This window comes from Ceratotherium simum, chromosome 5 (assembly GCF_057802395.1).
Source record: "Ceratotherium simum simum isolate JZ-2026a chromosome 5, ASM5780239v1, whole genome shotgun sequence".
Taxonomy (NCBI): domain Eukaryota; kingdom Metazoa; phylum Chordata; class Mammalia; order Perissodactyla; family Rhinocerotidae; genus Ceratotherium; species Ceratotherium simum.
The window spans coordinates 46670636-46687446 of NC_141904.1; the positions used below are offsets into that span (position 1 = coordinate 46670636).

The 16811-nt window shown below is 50.0% G+C and overlaps 1 protein-coding gene across 1 annotated transcript; it reads left to right on the forward strand.

The window, feature by feature from the left end:
• The first annotated feature begins 3456 nt into the window (after window positions 1–3456).
• Window positions 3457–13831, forward strand: LOC147917025 (uncharacterized). Its single transcript, XM_087430837.1, has 2 exons — window positions 3457–5615; window positions 8356–13831. Exon 2 carries the CDS (start codon window positions 8606–8608, stop codon window positions 9200–9202), a length of 597 nt encoding a protein of 198 aa, XP_087286963.1. The 5' UTR covers window positions 3457–5615; window positions 8356–8605; the 3' UTR covers window positions 9203–13831.
• The last annotated feature ends 2980 nt before the right edge of the window (window positions 13832–16811 follow it).

Consider the following 16811-nt stretch of genomic DNA (forward strand, 5'->3'; position numbering starts at 1 on the left):
AGTCTCTTCTGTCACCTGAATTATCTCACCCCCTTCATGCCTCTGTCCTTGGGTCCTTTTTTCTCTTTATCTTGTTTACTGTCATTGGAGACTTTCCTCAAATATGATTCTTACTGATACACACACACACGCACAAATATATCCCTGTGTGTGCATCGAAAGCCCAGTTGAGTCCTCTGTGTGGGAGTGGGATTTGCTCAGTAAAAGTTTCCCTCTAGAGTGGCTGGTAGGGAGCAAGCTGTTTCCCTGGAGACCTCTAAATGCCAGAATGCAGAGATCTTTTGTGTGGGGCTCTTACATTTCTTTAGCAAAAAATCCTCTGATGTTTTTGTCTGGGGGTTGGATGCTGTGCATGCTTCTCTAGAATAAGAGAGAAGGGAATCAAGTGTTACTACAGACTTTCGGCCAATGCCATTATTTTTAGCCCCACTTCTCCCTCCAACCCTTCATTGTACATGGGTTTTCCAAGTCCCAAGTAGCTCTGACGTTTGGCAGGGTAGATCAGCTGCCTCTTTCCATTGTATTGCCCTCAGCAAGGATTCCAAGCTATTACTTCCTCCACTCAACTTTCTGTTACCACTTCGTCCATTTTCCATCTTCTAGAAGTTCGTTCCCCTTATCCCATCATTGTTATTTATACATTTTAAACCACGACCATTTAGGGGAAGCTAAACTATTTAAAAAATGTTGATATCCTTTGATACAGTAGTACCACTTTTAGAAAGCTATCCTAAAGATGAATATTTCGACAATGATTTATATACTTGCAATGTTATTATTTTACAAAAAGTAGAAACAACCCAAGTGACTAACAATAGGGGATGATTAAATTACGATATGATGGAATATTAGGCAACCACTAAAAATCATAATTTAAAGAATAGTGATACGATAAAATGTTCACAATAGTATTAAATGAAAAATGCAAAGTACAGAATTAAATGATGTGTACAGAGAGCCCAGTTTTCTTAAATTTACAGGTATAGAAAAGACTGGAAGGACGTAAGTACATCGGGTGTTAACAGTGATTAAATTTTCCTGTGGTTACATTTTCTACAATGAGCCTGAACTACTTTTATGATCAGGAGGGGAAAAGTTAATAAAAGAGAAAGATCATGGCTAGTTCAGAGTGGTGAGATGTTGTGGAGTGTGGAATGAGTAGTGAGGGGAAGCAGAATAAGGATCTGGGGAAATGAGGTGCCCAGTTACCAGGGATCTAACGCCAGGCCTAGGAGTTCAGCCGGGGAATATGTGTAACCCCAGTGTTTGTGACATACACTTGTGGCTGGAATGTGGAGGCTAGGCTGGTGAGAGAAGAAAGGAATCCTGGAGACCACATAGACAGCTTTTGTCAGAGTCGAGGAGAGACCATGGGATACTGACCCAGGCAGTGGCAGGGAGCCACAGGAGAAGGGACTGATGGAATGAGGAGGCCTTAAAGGGCATGAAAGATCGAGCAGCAAATTCCCAAGCCAGAAATGTGGGCCTCCACACCCTGGTGAGACATGACCTGTGACAATGGGGCCTGGCCCAGGCCCGACAGGCCCTGGTTTCCTTGTGCCTCTCTGGGGCCTTCCTGTGTTCACAGTGGCTAACACCTCTGTAGCATTGGGAGGAGGGTTGTGGGAGGCAACCTAAGTCCTAGCAGGCTACCTGGCTACCCAAGACCCCCTGCTGGGCCAACAGCAGATTGTAACCACTCCATTAGTTGAAGGGTTCCTGTGCTAGGCACAGTGCTAAATGACAGGTGTTCTTTATCTCATTTAATCCTCACCTGAGAATGGAGGTTCTCTTATTCCTATTTTCAAAGCCATTTGTCACAGTCAGGTTTAGAATAACTCTGAGGCCAAAGCCTGTGCCCCTTTATCCCAAGCTACTTTCTCAGTGTGCCTCCAGGGAGCCCTCTCCTCATCTAAAAGTTCTTTGTTATATTGGAAGAACAGTGCTTGCCTGTGGTAAAAAGTGCAATGGTTGGAAAGCAAACAATGAAAACTAAGTCTCCCTCCCATCCCAGAGTACCCCAGGAAGGAGTACCCCAGAGACAACCCTTTAAAACTCATACATAGAGACACACAAACAGGAGCGTAGGATACACACTGTCTACAGTACCCTGCTTTTTTCACTGAGTGTGTCTTGGAGATGGTTCTATATTAGCCTGTAAGGTCTACCTCATTCTTTTTTTCACTGTCGTCATATTCCATTGTATAGATGTACCATGATTCATGTAGCGAGTGCCCTGTTGGTGGCATGTAGGTTCTTTTCTATCTTTTGCTATTACAAACAATGCTGTGCTGAATATCCCAGCACACAGTCCTTGGGATGTGTGCGACTTTGCAGGATAAATTGGTAAATCAGAGGGTAGGTGCATTTGATAGAAATTGCAAATGTGGTTCCTAGTATGTGTATGAAAATGCCCATTTACCTGAATCCTCTCTAAAACTGCTATTTGTCTTTTCTGATCTGAGAATTGAAAAAGCTCTCATGTTTTAATTTGCATTTAATTATGAGTGAAACTGGATATCGTGTCCCGTGTTTAAAAGCCATGCGTATCTCTCTTCTGCGAATTGCTTGTTCATGTTCTTGAGCAGTTTTCCTGTTAGCAGTTTTCCTGTTGGATTGGTGATCCTTTTAAAAACTGATTTGTATAAACTCTGTAGTAAAGAAACTACCTTCTTGTCTGCCATATGTGTTGCAAATATTTCCCCCAGTTTATAGTCCTTGTTAATTTTTGCTGTTCGAATATTTACGATGTAATGTCAAATCAAAGACTTCCCCTCTTCAAGATTATACCTCAAAATTTCGTCTAGTATTTTGAGATAGGTTCATTTGAAATTCATTTGAGAGTAAGGACCAGTTGGGTCCTGGCCCCGCCGCCTCCGGGGTCGAGCAGGAGAACCACAAAGATGAAGACACCCCCTGGCTTCCCAGAGCTGCCGGGCGAGAGCCTACAGGCGGGTTCTTCCGCCGCCGGCCCGTTGACTGAGCAGCGCACGGACGCCGAAGGTCTGGGTTTGGCCTTCTTACGTTCTGGTTGGCCGGAGCCTCTGGTTGGCCGGAGCGAGGATCGCAGGGGAGGAAGGGGGAAGAGGAGGAGGGGCCGGGGTGGGGAAGGCGTGCGGGGGATGGAGGAGGAGGAGGGCGCCGCAGTCTGGGGTCAGGGGGAGAACGCGGCTGTAATCCAGCGCTGCGAGGGAAAGCGAAAGAAGGGCTGCAGCCCCTGGTCAGGGAGCGGAAGGTGGAGGCTCCAACAGGGCTGGGCTGTGTGGAGTGTTGGGGATAGGGCAGGGCCTGCAGGGGATGAATCCGCGATGGGGCTGGGGAGGAGCAGAGGCGTGGAGGAGGGGGTGGCGGGCAGGGAAAGGGGTCAGACGGGGGCGCGGGGTGGGGGAGGGGGTAGTTGGAAAAAGAGGGGCTCAGTCCAGGGCAAGGGAGGTTTCCTCCAAGTTCCCGGGACCCTGGTCCTGCCCTGCTAATTTCCTTGGTTTCGGGCACGAACCAGTCGTGCTCTCCAACCTCATGGTGGAGAAGAGGGCATTCTAGGCTGTCCCTGCCCCTCACTTACCTCCAGCCCAGGCCAAATCCCTAAGCTCTCTGAACGTCAGTCCTCTTTGCCCCACCTCCACCAGGGATGTGAGGCTGCGATGAAATGAGTTTGAAATGGCTTTGTAACCATTAAAAGACTGCACTTTTAATGCACAGGCTTGCCATATTCCTGTTGGAGGACAGGGTAGGCATGGATTAGAAAAAAACTACAAGCCTTTCTTGATTGGGAAAACATTTTTCTTTCACAGCTCAGCATGGGGTGCAGTTCCTACTGACTGCCTCACACAGATGTCAGTGGCAGAAGCTGCCAGGAAGCCTTTCGTTTTTTAATCCCCTGGTGGTGGTGTGCCCTGAGCTGGGCAGAGACTGGAGCCAGCAAAGGCCTCAGCCAAGCTTAGCTCAGTCTTGCCACAGGAGCTGGGCTGGATTCCCCATCACTGCTGCTGAAAGAGTTACACCAAATCTACCTGAAGCTTAGACCGTAATAAGCAGAGGCCTTGGCTGTTGAGGGGACAGGAACAGATCTGGGAGGAGAGATGTCAAGTCATAATTCAGGTTCCAAAAGGTAGAATCTGTTTAAAATAGATTCCAAGGAGTATTGAGTTGAGGAAGGAGCCAGATGGTTCTGTGACCTCCTGGAGCCAGAAGAAGCCATGAGGGGATGTATCAGGAAGTAAGAGTCTCTGGCAGGGTCTGGACCCAAGGCAGAAGCAGGATGGGTGGTCCCTGGTCCCAGACAGCTGTGGGGCTGGAGTGGCTTCCAGAGGCTGGGGTGGGCAGGAGCACCTCTCCCTCTTTCCATCTTGCTGGGCCCTGCTAGGCCTTTGGAACAATGGGTGCCCACTGTCATGAGCTGTATTCACCTGGGCCTCATCCCAAGACTGGCCCTGCCTCCCAGCAGGAGCTGATAACACTCCTGGGATGGGCCAAGTCTCTGGTGGACAGTGTTTACTGTCCCTTCAGGTGACACTCCGTGAACCCAAAGAAGCCACAGTCAGGAACACATCAGAGTTTCCTCTCTGCCATCACCTGGGGTTGAGTGAGAATGTGATGCACACAAATGAGGACAAACCATGTGAGCCTGAAGGAGGAGGAGCACCAGGCCTGTGGCTGTGGCCTTGGGAACGCCACCAGCAGAGCTGAGGGCAGGCATTTCCCATGGGTGCATGGTAGACTACAACCAAAGGCGAGAGGTGGGAAGATAGGCTGGACCTAGAAGAGGGTGGTAAAAGGACCAGAGGTTGCCAGGGAAGGAGCTGGATTCATCTTCTGGCTCTTTCATGAGCCATTCTTTGTTCCTTCATAGGGCCTGGGACCTTAGATACGTGGGCCCAGACGCACTGGGCTTGTTTCTTTCTTATTAACTCAGTGTCCAAGTGGCCAGCTCGTACCAAGTGCCAAGCACCAGGGAGCCATGAGGGGCTTTTAGGACCTCTTCTGCCTCTGACTATTTGGGTCACCTCAGGGGAGTCACAAAACTCCGAGTCAGTTTCCTCACCTGCCCGGCCAGCCTCACAGGGTGGTGTGGGTCAAAGGAGAGTGGGGCAGGACAGGGCTGTAAACTGATCAGTCATATGGTATTGCTGTGATCATTAACCAGGCTGAGTTCCTCATCCAAGAAGAGAAGGTATGCTCTTTGGGAGGGATGCTTCCGTGAGCTGTATGGGACCAGCATCCCCTCCTGGAGATGACTCTTCGGCATATGGCTTTTTTGCCTTCCGGCCCCAGACCTTCCCAGAAAGTTTGCCTTGCACTTACTATGGCCTGTCCCCACTGCCACCAGCCAAGGGAAGGGGAGAAGGTAGAGCCAACACTTTGACCGTCTTTAGCTTCCTCTCCCAAGGTCAACTGTGGACTTTTCTCCAACATTTCTTTCCAGATCTTAGACCCAGCGTGGCGACAACAGCGTGAGATCTGGGATGAGAAAGCCACCCTGAGAGCAGGGCCAGGGCTTCCTCTGACTTCAGCCCTCCGAGGCTACCTGCTGCCTGGGACCCACGTGGTTCCTGTCCTGAGGGCCACTGCTGGGGAAGTGCTGCTGGAGCTGAAGCGAGGGGCCTCAGCCAGGCTGGGTAAGGCTGCTTCCCACTGGCCTTGGCCTCCATCCCTTCAAAATGTGGGTGATACTCTCTGAAACTCTCAGTAGAGTGGGCCTCTTGGGAACCCAGGCTTCAGGGCCTAGCCTCCCCCCAAGGCTGCCAAACAGGGTCCATGTGTCTCTGGAAAGGCTGTTTTCCTCCTGGTCAGTTAGCAAATATCTCTTTGAGAATTATACCAACGTGCTGAGCTGTCAGTGGAGGAAGGCACCAGAATGTGGCCCACTGCTCTGTGAGAAGACCCAGCTCCGGATGCCAGGCCAGGCTGGAGGCCACAAGGGATCTGTCTACCAGATGCTGCCAGCCCATCATAGCATCCCGATTTCACATTGATTAAGCAGGTTACTTTCCTGGTCTGTGATCCCAAAGCCTTTCTAATAACCCCTATAACTAAAGAACCCACTCCAACAAATTCTCACCCCTTGGTTAGCTGTGGCTGTATGGCAGACATAGTGGTTCTGAGGATGACTTTCACTACAAGGCTGGTCACTCAGAGCCTTCCTAAGCGTGTTGCCAGATGTGCACAAGTACTAAGTTTTCTGAGGTCTGAGGCAAACATGACAGAAGCATGCTTTACCTCCTGGCAGATATGAGGGCAGGGACTGTGCCAACCCAGCACTGTGTCGTCACAGAGACTTGATAAGTGCACCAGGTTAAGAAGGCTATAAGCATAATAGGATTCAGCTGTTGCCCTGCAGAAACTCATAGCCTAGTTGGGAAGATATGATGAACACATGCGAAACAAACCTAATTCGCCAAAGAAATGGGGATGGATGGCAGAGGTAGTCAAAGATAGAGGAGGGGGCAGTCACTGGGAGCTGTGGGAGGGATGGACCAAGACTCCCTGAAGGAGGTGTTACCTGAGCCAGGCCCAGACGATTGATGGATGGAAGGATAGGTGGATGGATGAGCAGTTTTGGTGAGCAGAAGGACAAGAATTAGGTGTTCTAGGCCATAAGGAAGATGAGAGAAAAGACACCGAAGCAGGAAATAATTCTTGGGGCACGTAAGTACAACCAGAAAGCTGAGGGCAGCCAATAAGGGGGTAGGAGAATGGGAGATAAGAACAAACTAAGGGCTAGGTCCAGACTGAGGCAGACCCTAGCCATCTGTACCCTCGGGACAGTTCTCTGCTCTTCAGGAATTTGCTCAAAACCAGTTTGACCAGGTAGCACCCTTTCCCAGTGTTGGGCCTGAGTTTTCCCCTTCCTGGCTCTCCCATGCCCACAGGGAGGAACCTGGACTGCTTTGCTAAGAAGCTTCCTTAGCATTTTCACACTCCCCTGCTTCTCCAGCCCTCCAGGAAGCAAAAGCCTGAGTTCCCTCTCCTGGACCTCCTCAAGCATGGCCCTTCTATCTGGCTCCATTTCCTGCAGCTTTGGGCTGGAAAGGGGTGTGCGTGTGTTCCTCCTCACCACTTGGAGGATCAGCTGCTCTGCTCTCTCTTCCTGCCTAGACTAAGCTTGAGGGCTGTGAGGCTGGGGATCCACTGCCAAAGCCAGGGCTGGTCTTGCCCCCAGCCAGCCCTCCACATGCTTCCCTTAGCTCCCTTGTTTTCCTTTCCCTCCTTTATCTCATGGACCCCTGAGTTCTTTCCCAGGAGTTCTTGTCCTGCCTCTCTCCAGCTAGCAAGGGGGACTGGGTCAAGCTCTCTGACTCCCAGGACCCCACTCTCCAAATCCGAGCTCTTCTCTGACTCCCCGTTTGCTGCTTTGGCCGGTTCCCAAGACACTCTGTGTCTTCCCGCCAGGCTTGGCAGTCTTTACATCACAGACATTGCCCTCCCTGGGCAAATGTATGCTGACAGTGCATCCCTGCCTCTTCCCCACAATGCATGCTTTCCTTTACTGCCCTTTCTTTTCTGTTTTATTCTCTACCCATACTCTGAAACCATAGCACATGTATAGGAAAATTATGAATTTAAGTACTCTGCTCCCCAACTCTGGATGTTTCGGGAAGTCCACTGGTGTAACACTTAGGGACTCTCTCCGACCCTGTGCGGACTTTCTCCGACCCTGTGCTCACTCTTGCCGCAGGACAAAAAGAGGTTGGATATGATTGGCAAGTTTGGAAAAGAAATGGGCTCTGTGAAAGCCAGTCCTCCTCCCTCCTCTCCGTTGGGGTCACGTTTCTCCACAGAAACCATGCATCCGCCCTGTTCCTCTTTGCTGCAGGTGTTACAGGAGCAAACCTATGGAAGCCCAGCACTGCATCCGTGGTGCTTAATGCTGTCTCATTCTGGGATTCGGTGTTAGTAACCCCACTTACCTGCAGCTGTAAGCCACATTCACCAATGTCAGCTTTTCAATAATAATAATGATATATTTGTCTCTGCATATCTTATTTGTCAGTTGAGCAGAGAATTATACTAATAGCTAATACTTACCTAGCTAAACACTTTATGCACATTAATTTATTTAATTCTAAAAACATCACCAGGAAATAGGTACTAGCATTAACCCATTCTACAGATAGGAAAACTGAGGCACAGAGAGGGCAAGTAACTGCTCAGGGCAGAGGCAGGATTTGCCTCAGGCAGTCTGGCCTCAGAGACCACACTCTTGGCTTCAATGTTATATTGCTTCTTTAAAGAGGGATGTTGTTTATTGGGTTTTCTTAAATCCCAATATAGTCTCATGTTTCCCATCTAGGATATAAAGCTGACCCTATTTTTGTTTTGGCTATATGTTGTTTTTATGTTCTATGTGTTGTTTAGATATTGAGGCCAAAGCTGAAAAGGAGGATCTGATTCTGGAGCAAACAAATCTGAAAAGAGACTTCTCTGAAAGACTCTAGGGTGAGATTCCAGAGGACTGTGCTTTTGGGGAAGCCAGAGAAGCGGGAAGCAGGAGAGCAGAGCATTCGGAACAGCCTGCAGACAAGCAAGTGAGGAGAGACGAGCCACGTACTAGGCAGGTCCCAGCGAAAGAAAAGAAACGCCTCCGAGGAGAGAGAGGCCAGACCGTATGGAACTTGCGAGAGGTGCCTGCCACAGCGCCAGCCTGGCGGCCCTCAGCACAAATCTCGACACATGTACTGAGTGTGGCAAGGCCTTTGGCCAGAGCTCCACCTTCATCGTGCACCAGAGCATCCACACAGGGGAGAAGCCATACAGGTGCGGGGAGTGTGGGGAGGCCTTCACACGCAGCGTGCACCTGATCTGGCACCTGAGGGCGCACATAGGGGAGAAGCCCTACGTCTGTGGCATGTGCGGCAAGGCCTTCAGCCAGGGCTCAAGCCTCATCGTGCACCGGGGTGTGCACGCAGGTGAGAAGCCATACGTGTGCCCCGAGTGCAGCAAGACCTTCAGCCGAAGCTCTTGCCTCCTGGTGCGCCGGCGGAGCCACACAGGCGAGAGGCCTTACGAGTGCTGTGAGTGCGGCAAGGCTGTCACTTGCAGCTCCTACCACCTGGGGCACCAGCGCACCCACACAAGTGAGAAGCCCTATCGCTGCACCCAGTGCGGGAAGGCCTTCGGCCAGAGCTCCCACCTCATCTCTCACCAGACCACTCATGCCCAGAGGAAACACCCACCGGCCTCCCCGGTCAGAGCCCAGTGTTGATGGGGTCGAGGTTTCCAGTCTGACACTGAATCCAACTAGGAGGAAGCTGAGCCCTTATCATCAGCCCATCTCTGTGCCAGGTGCTGCCAAACAAGGCTAAGGCAGCTTCCCGTGAGGGCCTCCACGGTCTTTGGAGACAAGACGCTTACACACATAAACACACAGAAATGACTGAAGGACCCTAGAAGATAAGACATGATAAAATGCTGAGGTGTGTGCAGAGAAAGCAAGATCCGCATGGAGGGGAACACTGATGCGGCCTCATGGGCTGGCCCTGGGAGAATGAATTGGCACTGGGTTGATGGGGAGAAACCTAGGGAGGGGAGCAGAATGAGCAAAGGAGCCCAGGAATGAGTCTAAGTGGGCCCCAGTGAGGTGGATATGAGTTCGGTGGGAGTGGCAAACCTGAGATGCACGTGGGGAGGTAGGAAGACTCCCCAGGTCAAAAGCTCTGGTGTGTGGGTGCTGCAAACCAAGGCCAAGATCCCTCCCACAGGACTCAGCTTCCCATAGCAGTGTGACCCTGGGCAAGCCTCTGAGGGCTCTGAGCATCATTTCCACAGCTGTCCAATGTAGGAGCTGGACATGAGGGCCCCTGAGCTACCTTCTCACTCTCACACCTGTGGTTTCAGGCGCTACGAAACCTTTGTCAGAATGGGGACCGACAGAAGGGAGAGGGAGGTGTGGGGAGGATGAAGCTGGTGGTGACTCAGGGTAGGCGAGTAGGAAGGGAAGAAAGAGAGATGGGGAGACCGCACGGGAGGCAGCTAGAGAAATCCAGCTAGTCGTGTCAGACTTGGGCACCTCCAGCAGGTAACCCTGCTCAAACGTCTCTCTTTAGTCAGCGTCCATTCATTCAGGAGACAAGTTGTTGCCTTTTACATGCAAGGCACCATGCTGAGTGTGCTAAGGAATCCACAGTGAGTGAGACCTGGTCCTGCTTAAGAATGAGTCCAGCAGGGGGAGGAAGACCAACACCAGGCAGAACATGCTGGTGGCAGGAGAGCCCAGGATAATTGTGGGAAGTTCAGAGAAGAGTGGAGCATGAAGAAAGTGGCATTTGAGCCAAGCCTTGAAGGATGGGAAGGATTTCCAAATCTGATGGGGGAGAGTTGTACCTAGGAGGATTTGCCTGGAAAGCAAGGAGCATGTTGGGGATACAGTGCTTGGCTCAAGAGACAAGCCAGGCACGGCAGTTGTGCTCTGGATGCATGGAAATGCTCGTGCTCTGTGAGTTGGCGTGTCCAGGAGTCTGAAACCCTTTCCAGTGCTGGCTCGTTTTGTAGTGTGGAAGTTTTATGAATAAAGAAAATATCTGTTGTACTTCCACTGTCACTAAGCAGTGTGTAGCTGGAAAGGCCAGTGTGGCCTGATCTAGTAAATAAAAGAGTCTAGCCCTGGTTGCCAGCGATATCAGTCGGGGGCCTGGCAAGGAGCAGAGAGTTTAATGAAGGGGCAATTTACAGGGGTGTGGCAGGGGACAGTGAGACACCAGATAGCAGCAGCAGCTGGAGCCTGGGCCACCTCTGGCTTGAAGAGGCAAAGGAGTAAATGTGTGGCTGGAGCTGGGGCGAGGGGCCTCTCCACAGGAGCTGTGGGGACAGAGGGATGGCCATTGTCAGAGCCATGGTGCCAAAACAGAGAGGGAGCAGACACAAGTACCCTATCTCTTTCTTGTCTCTCCCTCTGATCTACCAGTGCCTCCAACCAGGAAGCCGGAGGTAAAGGGAATCAGGGAGATGCCATCCACAGGGATCTCCACCCTAGGGCAGAGAGAGGTGTAGGATGGATGTGGGGTGCAGATGAGAATACCCAGTACATGGGCCATGAGTAGAGAGTGACAGACGAAGCTTGTCCGTGGGTGTGTAGTAAGTGTCAGGAAAGGGATCCGAACCCAGGTAGAAGTGGCTGCAGAGGCTGGGCTCTGGACACCAAGTGGGGGGTAGCAGGGGACGACAGGACTTGCCCTTATTTTGGAGTAGGTAACTGAGAAGGGGAGTGTCAGGCAGGGCAGCAATCAAAACATTCAATTGTCCCTGGTTTGGAGAGGGTCCCTGAGTCATCCTGCTGAGCAGAGGTGGGGATGTCTTGGGGGGTATCCCTGAGTGGAGGACAAATTCTCCTGTGCAACTGTGCCCCCAGTGTGGACAAGCAGTTTTCTAAGAGGTCCTTGGTGCACCCTAGAGCACACACTCTCCCTTGGGACTCTGATTGCCACACTACCACATCTTTCAGGGGACTCCGCTCCATTCCCCATCTACAGCCCTTTCAGTCCATCTCCCATAGCCTGTTGAGGGGCTCTATGAGAAAGAATTGTCAGCATTTCATGTGGATAAAACCCCCAACCACCTGCCCCATCCTGATCTGTTCTTCTCCCCCAAATGTTGCTTCTCCCTCTGGGTTAACACTGACGATGCTCTAAGCACTTGGGCTTATATCTCTGGAATTACATCTCCTTGCTCTGCACACCCAACTCGTCATAACATTGTGGATGGAGAGTACGCAGGTCACCTCTAGCAGGTTTCTTCCATGCCACCTGTCCCCTCTTCCTGTGGCTGCCTCCACTGTTCAGCTCTGTACCCCCAGCCTGTCATGCTGGCCTCCCACCTCTTCGTGTTGCTCCCCGACCTCTGGTGCACATTCTTTAAACCAGGTGGAGGCAGGAGTTGAGGAAGAGCTATTAAGAGCAGAGGACACACCAAGAGCTAGGAACTAACGCAAGGAGTGGTTAAAGGTGGTAATTCACATTGTTAAGAGGCATGGTGTGGAGTCAGGCCATGTAAATGTGCCCATCTTTGACTTCTTTGACCTGATTGTAACATCTTACTGGTTCCCTCATTTATTAATGGGTTAAACAATATGGTTAACATGTTCATTCATTTTATATTTGTATGACTCACGATTTTACCTTTTTTTTAAAAAAATTATCTTTTAACAAACCTCCCCTGAGTTCCTTTGCAGAGTGTTGGAAATAAGCCTTATCCAAACCAGCAAAGCCCAAGCGAGTTGCCAAGTTGACACTGTGACCCCTGCCCATCTGTAGGAGACTGCGGTAGCTATTGTTTTTGCCTGCCCAGCACACTGTCTCATTCCCCTCCTTCTAACAGACTCCCTGCCCTGGTCATAGGGCGTGTACCTGCTCCTGCTCTGGCCAGTTGCAATACTCCATCTGCTTAGCCACTGTACTTGATTCAAGGGGTAGCATGTCACATAAATAGGACTAATCAGAATTCTTTTCCTGGGATTTAATAAAGGGTCGCTGGGAAAAAAAGGTTTCTTGGTTTTGGGTTTTTTTTTTTTTTTTATGTTTGCCTTATCATAGGCTCCCTATAAAACACAATCTGAGGCAAAGCTTATGTTGAGAGATACAACCTCAGGGAAGCAAGAGAAAAGGAAAAAAGGTCAGTCATGCAGGGATGGAAGACAAGTAAATTCAAGGTCATATTTTACCAAGCTGGCCCCGAGAACACCCAGCTTGTTGTTTAGTCATGTAGCACATCTTTTAGAAAAGCCTTGCAGAACCACCAGGTCTTAGAACAGTCCATCGCGTAGGGGTGGGGAGGACAGGGATGGAATTTATCTGCACTTTAATCAGCACTGTAGAAATGGAGTTCTTGAGTTTGTGGTCAAAATGGAAGAGAGGACCTTGAATCTACCTCTTGGAACCAAAACATCTGACTGGAGACACATACAAAATGAAGAGAATAAAGCAACATAACAAGCAGAAGTGATTGTGTGGATCCAGATTTCCAACAGTGAATAGTTCAGGAACTCTCGCCTACTTCCTAGTATTTATGAGATGTCAGCCTGGGTGAATCAAAGCACATGAACATGAGGGTTCAACACTGCCCCATTAACACTGGGCACTAACCCAAGGAGCTAGCTGAGGTTTCTTCGGGGCATGAGCTACCTGATGGAGAATGAGATGGGAGCTCTGTCCAAAGGCTTTTCCACACTCATTACACTCAAAGGGCTTCTCACTTGTGTGGATCTTCTAGCAGACAATGAGGCCTGAACTCCGACTGTATGCTTTCCCATACTCGCCACATTCAAAAGATCTCTCCCCGGTGTGGACGCCCCGATGAACTATGAGACTGGAGCTCTAGCTGAAGGTCTTCCACCATTCCTGGCATTCACAGGGTTTCTCATTACTGATGTACTTATGAGGTATGACCTCTGACTGAAGCCTTTTCCACATTCACTGCACAGAAAAGGTTTCTCCCTGGTGTGGATTCTCTGGGGCATGATGAGGTTTGCACTCTGACCAAAGGCTTTTCCACACTCCTTACAGACAAAAGGTTTCTCTCCTAGGTAGCTATTTTTGCCCTCTTTCCTTGTCAGGGGCACTTCTGTCTCTGAGGGTAACACACCTGGAAAACTCTCTTCCTTCTTGCTCTGGGTCCTGCCATGCGGCCTCTCTGCACTTCCCTTCCCTCCTAGGGCTTCTTGAAACCTGGCTGCCAGAGGGGCAACACGCTGAAGACTTTCATAAGCTGTGACTTATGTTCTGACTTCTAAACCTGGCTCTTTGTTCTTTTCCCTGTGGATTCTTGAATGTGAAATACTTTTGAACCTACATTAAAGCAGTTCTCTAATTCTTTACCTTTCTGTTTTTTCTTTGTGGAGACTTCTGCATCCTTGATTTCTGCTGGCCTTACGTTTCTGGTCCTTGTCCTCAACATCTCTCTGGCAGGACTTCCCTGATGAATTTTCAAACTGTCATCCCAGTTGCTGAATCCTCCAATCCTGCATTCTTGGGGATCATTATTCTGAAATTCTCTGGAGGTGATTTTGTGTACCTCTGTTTCTTCTGATACTTCCTGCTTTGGAACCAACTCCTCAATCTCAGATTTGGCCTCATAATCTAACAAAAGATACAGAAAACAGAAAAATGTCATCTGTTTCCTATGACAGAGACAAAACATCTTCAAGTGATACAGATACTGTAGACATTCACAACATTTACATGTCTATAACATATCTACACTCCTAATGTGGCCACAGAAGAAAGTCAGCAGGCAGCCAGCAGGGAGGGGAAGAGGCAGCAGGCTCCGTATTCACACAGAAGCCAACAGAGGCTCTGGTCGGTTAGAAAGACCTCCTGATTTGGGGCAGGGAACAGGCCAGATTCTGTGACCGCTCACACCTCTTCTTGTCCATGTTCTTCTGTTTCTGAGCCGAGCTGCACCACAAAGAGCTGGACACCTTCTGGAGTGCTGCTTGGTTCTGAAACAGCCAACTGGAGCTCAGGAGGCTGTCCTGTACTAGAGGGAATTCAAGATGTACAGACCTGGGGGGAAATATTCACATTTCTGCTGAAAATGAGCTTGGAAAGGGAGGCTGGCCCTGCAGTTGGCAGCAATGGGACAAAGGTCATATCCTTTTCTGGGCTTTTTCCCTCCTTCCCCTTTTTTTCTCTTCCCATTTCTTCTCTTATGCATTCTTTCCCACCCCTCACCTCTCTTTCCCTTCTGCTTTCCCTCTTTTCATCCCCCTCCCCTTTTTCTTCCTCAACGCTCTTAATTCTTTCCATTCCTCCTCTAATCTCCATTTATATGGAGATTTAAACTTTTTTTTAAAACTTTTCTCTCTCATTCCTGCTTTGGAATAAACTCTCATAACCTCTCATTCTCTCTACCATCATCACTGAGGTCAGCCCTATACTCCTTGGAGAGAACCTCTCACCTACTCAACAACTTGTTCAGGTTTGGGGAGACTCCCAAATGTAGGTTATGGCCTCCTCCTGTGCACAAGGACAAGGCAGAAAGTGAGTTCTCAGGACTGTGAAGGTGGACTAGAAAACGTACAGAGGGGAAAGGGCCCTCACATCTCTCCATGCTCATAAATTCCTGAGGTTGAAGACCCTCCCCAGCACTGAGGGTCAGCAGAGAACCCGCTGGTTCTGCAGAGCCAGGCAACCCTGAAGGGCAAGGGTGACAGAGGCCATACCCAGGTCATCCCCATCAAGCTCCAGCTTCGTGTTCCAAGAGAAGGCTTTCAGAGCAGGTGCCAAATGGAGCCCTGGTGAGGAGCTGCTGCCACTGGGTAGAGAGAGAAACTCTGGGCTCAATCCTAGAGCTGTTGCCTCTGGCTTTTGTCCACTAGCCCTTTCCCAAAGACAAGCAGGTTTTCTGAGGGTGCCCCTGTGGGCACCAGAAGCTAAACCCTGGAGGAGAGATGATAGGGTCAGAGGAAGGGGGTACCGTATTGCCTTTAATCCCCACTGCTAGGAGAGTCTGGGAATAAGAGGCGGGTTAGTGTTCTCCCTTCATTGCAGATTAGCAACTGGATGGGGTGTGGTGAAGCAATCTGCCCATATTCCACAGCAGGCAGATGGCAGAGCTGAGCCCAGAACCCGGGCCACCTCCCTCCTGTAGATCTTCCTAATACCACCCTCAAACTTCCATCATGTGGCTGCTCCCACTTAACAACACCCTCAGACTTCCTGGCAACCCCACTTTGCCCACGTCTGCTCCCTGACTGTCAGGTAGGGGCCACATCAGCCAACAAGCCTCAGAAACGACCCATCCCTCTGGAAGAATAGGACTTGAGGGAAAAAAAATCCAAGAGCAGCCCTGTCTCTGAAGCTAAGGAGGACTGTAAAATCAAGGAGAAAAAATACAGACCAGATTTTATTACAGGGTTGGGAGCTCAGATCCTCTTTTCCCCAGGGAATGGTGAGGATGGGAAGGAGGGCAAGGCATCTCTCTCAGGTATGCTCCCAGGTTAACAAAAAATACTAGCTAGCTAAGAGTTGCCTGCACCCAGAACTCAAAATCAAGTGGGGTGACAGTTATATAAAGAGATAAAGTATAAGTCAAATGGAGATAAGGGAAGGCTGGTGAGGGAAAGATTGCTCACAGTTCAAGAGGACATGGGAGCAATTGCTGAAGGCTTCCTGGGGGAGGTGGTGTTTGAGCTGGGGTTTTTTTTGTTTGTTTGTTTGCTTTGGTTTGTTTTTTTTTTGTGAGGAGATCAGCCCTGTGCTAACATCTGCCAATCCTCCTCTTTTTTTTTGCTGAGGAAGACTGGCCCTGGGCTAATAACCGTGCCCATCTTCCTCCACTTTATATGGGATGCTGCCACAGCATGGCCTGCCAAGCAGTGCGTCGGTGCGCGCCTGGGATCTGAACCGGCGAACCCCGGGCCGCCGCAGCAGAGCATGCGTACTTAACCGCTTGCGTCACCGGGCCGGCCCCTGAGCTGGGTTTTGAAAGGAGCTAGGATTTAAAATGGTAGAGAGCTTGGAGGTTGGGCAGTCCAGGTAAACGAAGCAACATGGACAAAGACACAATGGTGGAAAAGCAGAGTGTGTTGGGAGACGACTGTCAGTGTCATTTGGGGTACAGTGGGTGACAAAGCTGGAGTGGACCAGAGTCAAATCAGGCGGGTCCCAGAATGTCAGACCGAGGCCTTCAAACTATTTAAAAGGTCTGGAATTTGCACAGAGCAAGTTCCCTCTGGTGTCTGAACAACAGAGAGCCCAGAGATTTTTGTTGGTTCTTTAGGGGGTCTTAGGCCATTGTTCGTCTCCTGCAACTCAACTGTTGCCCTGACCTACTGACAACAGGCCTGTCTGGAGATCACCACTTGTCACCCTGGCCTGGGT